General features: G+C 58.5%; 4 protein-coding genes across 4 annotated transcripts in view; 2 read left to right on the top strand and 2 right to left on the bottom strand.

Moving 5' to 3' along the window:
- The window catches only part of IE81DRAFT_327200 (acyl-CoA dehydrogenase NM domain-like protein), a 2,759-nt gene extending 1,251 nt beyond the window's left edge, over positions 1-1,508 (bottom strand). The window contains exons 1-4 of the mRNA XM_025515040.1: positions 766-1,508; positions 549-569; positions 363-460; positions 49-151 (exon numbers count right to left, since the gene is read on the bottom strand). Of these exons, the coding sequence (XP_025365887.1) occupies positions 49-151; positions 363-460; positions 549-569; positions 766-1,175 (632 nt within the window). The 5' untranslated portion in view covers positions 1,176-1,508. The remainder of the gene's footprint in view (positions 1-48; positions 152-362; positions 461-548; positions 570-765) is intronic.
- Positions 1,509-1,740: 232 nt separating this feature from the next.
- IE81DRAFT_79281 (hypothetical protein) lies at positions 1,741-2,646 on the top strand. The gene has a single exon (XM_025517645.1). The coding sequence runs from the start codon at positions 1,963-1,965 to the stop codon at positions 2,443-2,445; it is 483 nt and encodes a 160-aa protein (XP_025365888.1). The 5' UTR covers positions 1,741-1,962; the 3' UTR covers positions 2,446-2,646.
- Positions 2,588-4,845, top strand: IE81DRAFT_79221 (hypothetical protein). Its single transcript, XM_025517644.1, has 5 exons — positions 2,588-3,274; positions 3,396-3,507; positions 3,591-3,880; positions 3,959-4,492; positions 4,605-4,845. The coding sequence occupies exons 1-5, from the start codon at positions 2,730-2,732 to the stop codon at positions 4,738-4,740; spliced, it is 1,617 nt and encodes a 538-aa protein (XP_025365889.1). The 5' UTR covers positions 2,588-2,729; the 3' UTR covers positions 4,741-4,845.
- IE81DRAFT_327203 (hypothetical protein) lies at positions 4,790-7,973 on the bottom strand. Its single transcript, XM_025515041.1, has 2 exons — positions 7,815-7,973; positions 4,790-7,710 (listed from the first exon to the last, which is right to left on the bottom strand). Exon 2 carries the CDS (start codon positions 7,684-7,686, stop codon positions 4,951-4,953), a length of 2,736 nt encoding a protein of 911 aa, XP_025365890.1. The 5' UTR covers positions 7,687-7,710; positions 7,815-7,973; the 3' UTR covers positions 4,790-4,950.
- Between the last annotated feature and the right edge of the window lie 1,027 nt (positions 7,974-9,000).

Genomic DNA, 9,000 nt, shown 5'->3' on the forward strand with positions numbered 1-9,000 from the left:
GGGGGGGGCACAAAGGCTGCAAAAAGCCTGAAATAAGAGGAGACTCACGTGACGTCGCTGATCTTGGACCCGGTGGAAAAGGTCTTTTTGCCATTGAACTCGAGCTCGCCATCAGCGCCCAGCTTGGTGATGTGAAGATCAGCATCGCGAGCTGCAGCGAGAAGGGAAGCGGGATGCGATTGGTCGAAGCGGTTGGGAGGGGGGGGGAGGGGGGGAGAGTTGTTCAGCCAATTGAATTTCGAATGATTCATCGGGGCGGGAAAATCGACGATTTGGCATGCATGTCATGCAAGTGTCCCCCCGCCCCGCCTCGACTTTCCCAACGGCTTCGTGCTCGAACGCTCTATGCCATCCACACTCACGGTTGACTGCGCCTCCGAGAAAGTACTTGTTCTGAGTCAACCACTGCTCGATGCGCTCTCTCTGTTCATCGGTGCCTACGAGCGCTGCGGCCCAGAACCTGGGATGGGGGCGGTAGGGGAAGAAAGCATGCTTAACAGGGCGTGTGCTTGCAACTTAACTTGCCCTCGATTGCTGCCTTCCCTCACCAAATGTAATTGTAGCCCAAGCTGTAGAGACGCAATGCGACGCGGTGGGCGCGGGCAAAGGGAGGGGGGGATGGAAATAGTCGCGCGATTGCGAAAAACATTCAGATTCACGTGATTGAGATGGTTAGCCCAAGGCGCAGCAGCAGGGGACCCCCAAACGCAACGAACAGTCTTGAGTCGTGAGTAACAGTCACGATTCGTGCGCGCGCAAACTCACAGCTGTGCCAAGCTGCCGTCGCCCTGCGCGATGATTCTGACGACATGATAGGCCGTCTGCCAATCCTGCCCGCCTCCACCAGCGCTCTTTGGACCGAGCAGCGTGCAGAGTCCGCTATCCTTCAACAATTGCACCTGCCTATGGGGCACCACATTTCCGCGATCCCTAACCGCTTCATCCTTGTGCAGCAGATCGCTCACTTCTTGAGCGCGCAAGAGGAAATCTTGAGAGGTGGAGAGGAGTTGCCAGGATGTGGGAATGGGGTAGGATACCAGTTCGGGATCGGGCTGAATGCGAGAGAATCCGCCAGCGCTGGGTGGAGCGTGAAAGGTGGCCGCTGCTGCTGCTGCTGCTGCTGCTGCTCCATTCGCACCGTTGCTGGCTGTCGCTGATCCGTTGGGCTGCGACATGACTGCTTAAGGGAATAGGGTTGGCAGGAATGCGTGCAAGGTTGTGAGGTGAGGTGAGGTGAGGTAAGGTATGAGGAAGAGGGAGGATCACAATGGTGAATGAGGCGATGCGCTGCGCACCTCAGCAGGCAAAAAAGGGAGTTGTATATATGTACACACATCCACACACACGCTTGCCCAGTTTCATCACTCTCACTGTACTCGCTCATTCGTCGCTCTACTCACGACTTCTCACCTTGACTTGCCCCCTCCCCTCACATATTCATGGCAGACGAGGTGTGCTGCGTGGATAGACTGATCAGACTGATGACTCACTGTTGGAGTGCAGTCGTGATGAGTGTGAGTCACAGTGCTCCATCGCTCATCGCGGAGTCACAGCATGCGCGGAGAAAGGTGATGTATGTGATGCTGTACTCAGACTCACACTGTGCCTCTCTGGTGGAGCAACATAGCGCATGTGTGCGTCTGACTGTGCGGAAGCTGCAATCACGATCGAATGCTGTTAGGGCGTCCCAAAAACGTGACTCTGACTGATATTCGTCATTTGCGAGAGTCTGCTGAGTGAACCGTGCGCACGCACGCACGCACGCACACCCCGAAAAAAAACGACATTGTGCGATCAAATCACGCAAGCAGGTTTTGATTGAATGCTGCGCCGCGCTAAAATCGCCCATCGCCCATCGCCTCACCGCTTCTCTCTCATTTCCCCTCCCCCTTCCCTTTCTCGCCCATCGCCCATCGCCCCCAGCATCCGGCCTGTCATCTCGCGCCACATCGTCTGCGCAGAATGGTGTACGCTTCCTTCAAGATGGCGACAGTCGGTGCCGGTGCCAGTGCCAGTGCCAGTGCCAGTGCCTGCAACGCGGCTTTGGCTTCTTGTGCTCTGGGCACCTCATCACCGCCTTCTGGTGCTGGTGCTGGTGCTGCTGCAGAGTTGGCTGACCGCCCGGCGATAATGGTCGTTCCCCCTCCTCATGCACCTGTGCTATGCGTGATCAAGAGTCGGTGTGTGAGTAAGTTCGTGGACCAGAGCACACTCTGGACTCACACTCACGACGACGGTTGTGCAATCGAGATCGAGCAGCAGACCGGTCACGAGGGAGGTGTAGGCGACGTCACATGCAACTTCAGCAATGCCATGCAACCAATCGTCCATCGTTCACGCACACGAGCCCGAACAATCGTGAATCGAATTGGTATTTTGGACGCTGGCCAATCGCTATGCAACAGCAGCTTGAGCCCGGAGACCTCAGCTAGAGTACCAATGTGAATGACGCATGTCGACGTACTGCACCAGAAGTTCGGGTTTGGGGATCGATGACCAAGGAGAGGGGAAGAATGGTGATGCATGTGACACCGCAACTGCTGCTGCTGCTGCTGCCTGCATGCCCCGCCTCACTCTCCACCACCTCTTCGCCCTTCACATTCACCGTCGTCTCGACTTGAGCTGAAAGTGTCATATGGATAGACTTGTAGCATCATAGCATACACGCTTTGCAACGCTTCAGAAGCCCGCGCTATCACCATCAACGCTGTTCACATCTTGCCGTCGAGATGGCGGCAGCCGCAGTAGCATCCCACGCTTCGTCGTCCTCCTCCCCTCTGCCCGAGATCGGTGGTCTGGTGCTCGACGATGCGGCCTCAAAGCCAGCACCAGCACCAGCAGCAGCAGCATCACCTCCTTGGCTCGTCGACTCTCCTCACTGGCTCGTCGCATCGCAGCAAGAGGTGCATCTGGGCGGCGGATGGGATGAAGAGCCCATGGCAGGTCCCGCAACACCGCCCTCCTTTTCTCCTCAGCTGGGCACCAGCAAGACGCTCGAATCCTCATCGGCGTCCCTCAGCGGTAGCAGCGAAGAAAGCGGAAGGAGCACTCCCTCTGATAGAGAGCATGCTGCTACCTCTGCTGCTGCTGCTGCTGCTGCTGCGAAGAGGTCCAAGCAGGCCCTGGATTCTGGTTTGCTGGTCAGATCTACAAGGCAAGGTTGGGAAAGATCCTTCGATCTGAATCAAGGTTGGCCCACGCCCAAACTCGACGCGGAGGATGAAGTGCTGGTGAAGAACCTCGTTGCGGGTCTAAACCCCGTCGATTTCAAGAGGTGAGAGAGAGAGAAAGAGGGGGGGGGGGTAGCGCAAGTATCGGTAGCGCATCTCCTGTCATTCGAACGCTGAGCTTCCGATATTCGCGCTTCATCTCACCTTGCCCCTTCACACAACCAGCGTGCTGTACAACTTTGGCATTCCGGACACGCCTTGGGTGTTGGGGAGAGATGTTGCTGGTGTGGTGGAAACAGTTGGCAGCAGGGTCACGGACCTCAAGCCCGGTCAACGCGTGAGCCATCGCTAGCACCGCACGGCACTACTGTTTCTCCTTCGCACTAACCGCTCGTTTTGTGATGCCCTATCGCACACCAGGTCTGGACTTGCGCCGATTCTAGAGATGTACGGGCAGGGGCTTATCAGACTCGCAGCGTATGCAAGAGGGACCTGTTGTGCAGCGTTCCCGACAACGTGTCCGACGAGCAGGCTGCCACGCTAGGAACTGGTCTGATTACCGCTGCAGTCTGCGTGTATTGGTTCTTGAGGCTGCCTAGAGCGCTCAGCCTTGGTGATGGCAAGCGGATGGCTCGCAACGATGCAGGCGATCTTGAGCGAGAGGAAAAGGGAAGGAAGGAGCTGGCAACAGCAGAGAAGCCTTGGATCTTGTGAGTCTTGCTTGCGTCTCTTCAGTGTTTATCGGATCGAGACACTCTGAGCTCTTTGCCTTCGACTTGGATGCGCAGGATATATGGCGGCTCAGCCATTACTGGACAGTACATTGCCCAGTTGAGCAGGCTGGCTGGTGTACGCGTCCTGGTCATCGCAGCCCCTTCCAACTTCCAGCACCTGCGATCCTCCCACGTGGGCGTGGAAGCAGTGATAGACCGGCACTTGTCCTCTGATGCCATCCTCGATCAAATACAAGAGATCACAAAGGGTTCGCTAGAGTACGCCATCGACTGCGTAGGCTCCAAGACGGCGGCTGTGTGCGAAGCAGCTTTGCGCAGAGCCAACAGTCGAGATGGTCGAGCTGGACAATTGATCTGTCTAGCTGGAAATCCCAAAGCTCCAACGACGAGCGGTGGTGGGGAGGTGCAAGGGGCAAAAGAGGGCTTCTTGCAGCAGCCAGTACTTCACAAATTGAGCTTCTCGACTACAATCTACGGGGACTCTACTTTTGCTCGAGCGCTCAACGAGGACCTGCAAGCGCTCTTGGCCTCTGGAGAATTGCAAGCCGTACGGTACGAGCTTGTGCCGGATGGACTGGCCGGCGTGAGGTGAGTCGCGCTCACGTGCTGCTGTGGGACATTCAATCGTCTGCATTCACGATTTCGATCGGGGGCTGATATGCGAACGCCCTGCTTGCTCCCCCCTTTGACGCCCGTCAAGACGAGGACTGGAAGCTTTGAGGGATGGTACGGCTCCATCGGGTCACAAGCTGATTGTACGCATCACTGATACGCCTCATGCCGATAGCGTTCACCTCGGAGTCAAGAACGAGCTTTGCTGGAACGGCATCGCTTGATGCGCACGCAAACCCAAGGTGGGCAGAATTTGCCCTCATTTACATTTGACATCTATAGATTTGCTTTGCGAGTCCGCGTCAAAGAGTGTTCAAAGCTGAGAAAACGTACAGGGAGAAGTCGCACAGTGCTGCGCTCTGGTATAGATGCTCAAAAGTGTGCACGCGCGCATGCTGGGTACGGTACATTTGCCGCCGCCTCCCCCAAAAGGTTCATCCTCTTCGATAATAGCTCGGCAAGCCTGCAGGGTGTGAGCTGGTCTGGCTATCCAGAATAGAGTCGGGTCGTTGCGCAGCGCTAGGCAAGAGATCATTCTCCTCTTCCCTAGTGAGCCAGGTGTATGCTCGAATGACGCTAGCTCTCAAGCTCACGTCGCTGCTTCCATTGCTGCTCGCACCAGAGCGCGAAGAGTCCGAACGCTCGTGGCCCCGCCGCGGAGAGGGATCGCTGTTGTTGCTCTCGTCATGACCTCTGTCCGTGCCTCGCGTTCCTCGACTCGAGCGCCACGAATGCGAAGTCGTTTTCGAAGAAGCAGTCAAGGCTGAACTTGGTCCACGTCGACCATCGTCGTCGGGCTCGGGCTCGGGCGGACCGGCCGCGAACGCGTCGCGATGGCTCGTGCTCGGTGGAGTCACTGAAAACCGGCTCTGGGAAGGTAAGCCCGTCTCTGCATATTCGGCACCAGGATTGGTCCCTCCGCTGCCCTCTCTCGCACCCCTCGAACCGCCTCCGCCTCCGCTTCCGCTTCCGCTTCCGCTTCCGCTTCCGTTGCCGCTCGCTGTTCCTCGTCCAGATCCGCTCACAGCGCCGCTATTGTCGCCACTGCTAGCCGTTCCTTCGCGCGATCTGGGCAAGGGCCAGATCTGATCCTCACCAGCGCTGAGGTGCGCATCGCCAACCACTTCGCTCGCCTCCCCGTCCTCGCCAAACGTGGTCCTGAGGCGAGGTAGTCGTGCGCGCAAAGCAGCGGCTACTGCTCGAGTGCGCGGACTGGTGGGCGATGTTGGCCTGCTGGCCGCCAGATCTGCCGGCATCACCGTGCTCGCGACAGAGCCGCGGTGAAGCGCAGCTGGCGGTGTGCGCGGCAAGGTGGGAGCTGCAAAGGTGTGGGCGCTGGGTGATGGCGATGCGGACATCGTCCAGCCTGCAGGGGTGGGTGTGGGTGGTAAGGGTCTTCTGGCGCTTTGTGGCGTTGCAGGCAGGGCCCTGCGCCCATTTGGCGCGATGCCTGCTTGAATGTTCAGTGGTGCCGTCGATCGGGTAGTCGCAACGGGCGGGGTCAGTGGCACGTTGCCGTAGTCTGTGTAGATGGAGTCGGCAGATAAGGGTTCAGGGTACGGCACCATGGGAAATGTCGATCGACCTGGCGGTGCTGCCGGGCGCGTAGTGCTGCCGCTTTGCTCGAAGCCTCGCGGAAAAGAGCCAGTAGCAGGTGTAAGCTGAAAGTCGGTGGAAGGAGCGCTCGTAGCTTCGTTGTGCAGATGATGTAGTGAAGAGACGTGCGCCCGCGTGAGGGGAGGTCGAGGCATGGGACCCAGAGACAGCCTGTTGGATGCTGGCGAGTGCGTCTTGGACGAATCTTCTTGAGAGTGCTTGCCGTAGTCGCTAGTGCTGGGCCGTTCACCCGAGCCGCCAACGGTGGTACGAGTCACGAGCTGCCATGAATCGTCCAACGTGCCCTGACTGTAGTTAGGATGATGATTGGGCAGCGAATCTCTGTCGACGCCCGCTGCACCTACACCCGCAAGTCCGGCAAATGCATGTGGCTGCGCATCCCGCAACACCTCCTCATCATCCGGCATCGACGTGGGTCTGCTCCCACCGTTGACGACGTACAGCTGGCCGCTGCGCGGAGGCAGGTACGCTGGCACGGCCATGTCGCTACCCCTCATCTGTGTCGGTGAAAGAGGACGGTTCTGGAAAGCCATGCCGCCGTCGCCATGACCCGCGGCCACGTTGGCATTGAAGACCTCCAAAGCGCTAGGTGCTTTGCTCCGCTTCAAACGCCTTCGCGAGCCCGTGCTTCCGCCACCTGGACCTTGGGCAAGGATGCCTGCCGGGTCTGTCGGCTGCGCATCTCGCTGACGACGTCTACGGCAGAACAGGAACGCGAGCAGAGCGAGCACCGAAGCCGCGACTGCCCCACCGACAGCTATGCCTACGATGGCGCCCGTAGGTAGAGTTGTACTTGAAGATCCGTGTTGCGACGGAAGAGGTGTGTTGGTCAATGTGGGAATCGCAGTTGTGGCTGTTTGGGTCGCATCGCCCGAGAGGCTTGGCCCCTTCGACGAACTCGGTTCCACCGAGCTGATGCTGGTCGGCAGATTGGTAAAGTAAGTGTCGCTGGTCGTCGAAAAGGTTGGCGTGGCATCGCCAGTCTGAGGCTGATCGGACAAGGGCTCAGTGAAAATGCTGCCACCACTTCCAAAAGGCTGGCTGTACGGGGAGACACCGTTGGAAAAGGGATCGCCATAGTCGCTGCTACCGTACACATCGCTGTAGCCGTTGCCGTGGGAGAAGGAATAGGGGCCGCCGCTAGAGATGCCGCCGCTGCTGCCGGCTGGCCATGAGGACATGGATGGAGCGGCTGTGGCGGTTGGTCGAGGTGCCTGAGAAGGCGGCCCGGTGGGAAGCGTGTAGGCCGCGGTGATGGTCTGACCCGAGCAGTCGACCCAACCTGCGCCGAGGGGAACGTACGGTGGGCCGCAGTAGGATTGCGTGGGCAGCACGGAGCGCAGAGCGGCCGAGTCGAGGACAGGGGTGGAGGTGAAGACGCCTGGAGGTTGTTCGATAGGCGACCAGGTGAGCCAGGGTGGTAGGGATTGCTGTGCCTGCCCTCGCGCACCTTCGACGGGGACGGGAGCGTTGGCGGCTTGAGCGGAGAGTTGAGCGGGCACGGCACTCTGCAGCAGCAATCGATTGATCGAGTAGAGCACAGCTGGCGGCATTCGAGGGCCTTTGCAAGAGAGACGCTGTACAACAGAGCAGAGCGGGCGTTCGTGTGTCAGTCCGCTTCATCCAACGAGACGCTGCTCCGCACCGTCATTCGCATTGACGGTGCGGTGCGACCACTGACCTAGCGTCGCCCGAAACGCTGGCGGAGCTCCGAGGGAAGAGCAGAAGGAGGAGGAGGAGCAACAGCAACGGCGAGATGATGGGGCCTGGTGGATATGGAATCCGTGATTGTGATTGGATATGCTTTTCAGGATCCTAAAGGTGGGCGAGGGCGAGGCCGTCGAGTCGTCAGCTCCACCGTACCTTCGCGTGTCGTAGCACCTGAGCAGCAGCCAAGCCAAAATTTACCATTACCATGCCGGCGCGCAGCTGACAAGATGCGATCGTCCGCTGTCACCACCTTCTCCCTCCCATGACTGCACAATTTCCCATTTCCCATTTCCCTTCTTCTTGCCAACTCAAGACCGCCTCCACGTCGAAATCGCGAGCCATCGCCGACGTCATGACGTCCTGAATGAATGCTCATCGTCACCCCAATCGCCTCGCACTCGCACCCCACTAACACCCTTTTCCAAGTGTCGCTCTGGTGGGCATCCTCAAAAGTTACCTCTCACAGGCTCCGCCTTTGCCTCGCTTCGTAGTCGTGACGTGACGTGCACCCTCAATAAGCCCCCCGCCGCCATCACGAGCAAGCGTGAAGTGAAGTTTGCAGGTGCTGTCGATTGCCATCTGCTGCCAGTCAAGAGTCTCGCACTCGTGCCCTTGCGCCCTGAATCCGCCGCCGCCGCCGCCGCCGCCGCTCAAACTGGCCGTTTCGCTGATGCACGTGACTCACTACGCTTGACGATGTGCCTCTGAATGGATAGCATCCCAACAAGAGAATATCTGCGCTTGTTTTGTTACAGTCGATTTCCGTGAGCACGTCCAGCGTGTCGTTGCAGAGATCGATGGTTGGGTCGATGAGTGAAAAAATAATGATAGAAAAGACTCTTATTTGGGTGAAAAGGTCCGGCAGACCAGCTGCTTGGATTGGGAAGGCGAAGTATAAAATAAAAAGGGTCGTCACCGCGGGCCCCCTTGGGCACTCGAGGGTGATCCCAAATGGGGCAAAGGTGGAATGAAGGTGAAGGGGGGCGAGGGGATGGTGATGGTTGTCTCCATCGGAACCAAGCCCGCGACACGAAACATGTCGATCATTCGATTTCACGATTGGTGAGTGCGTGAGCGTGTGCGTGTGCGAGTGCGAGTGCGTGTGCGTGTGCGTGTGCGTGTGCGTGTGCGTGTGCGTGTGCGTGTGCGTGTGCGTG

The sequence above is a fragment of the Ceraceosorus guamensis genome (genome assembly GCF_003144195.1).
Source record: "Ceraceosorus guamensis strain MCA 4658 unplaced genomic scaffold IE81scaffold_199, whole genome shotgun sequence".
Classification (NCBI taxonomy): domain Eukaryota; kingdom Fungi; phylum Basidiomycota; class Exobasidiomycetes; order Ceraceosorales; family Ceraceosoraceae; genus Ceraceosorus; species Ceraceosorus guamensis.

Coding starts and splice junctions, on each gene's coding strand:
- IE81DRAFT_79221 (XM_025517644.1), top strand. CDS start 2,730: ATGGCGGCAGCCGCAGTAGCATCCCACGCTTCGTCGTCCTCCTCCCCT. Junction 3,881..3,958: donor GCAGAGAAGCCTTGGATCTT/GTGAGTCTTGCT, acceptor TTGGATGCGCAG/GATATATGGCGGCTCAGCCA. Junction 4,493..4,604: donor GATGGACTGGCCGGCGTGAG/GTGAGTCGCGCT, acceptor ACGCCCGTCAAG/ACGAGGACTGGAAGCTTTGA.
- IE81DRAFT_327203 (XM_025515041.1), bottom strand. CDS start 7,686: ATGCCGCCAGCTGTGCTCTACTCGATCAATCGATTGCTGCTGCAGAGT.
- IE81DRAFT_79281 (XM_025517645.1), top strand. CDS start 1,963: ATGGTGTACGCTTCCTTCAAGATGGCGACAGTCGGTGCCGGTGCCAGT.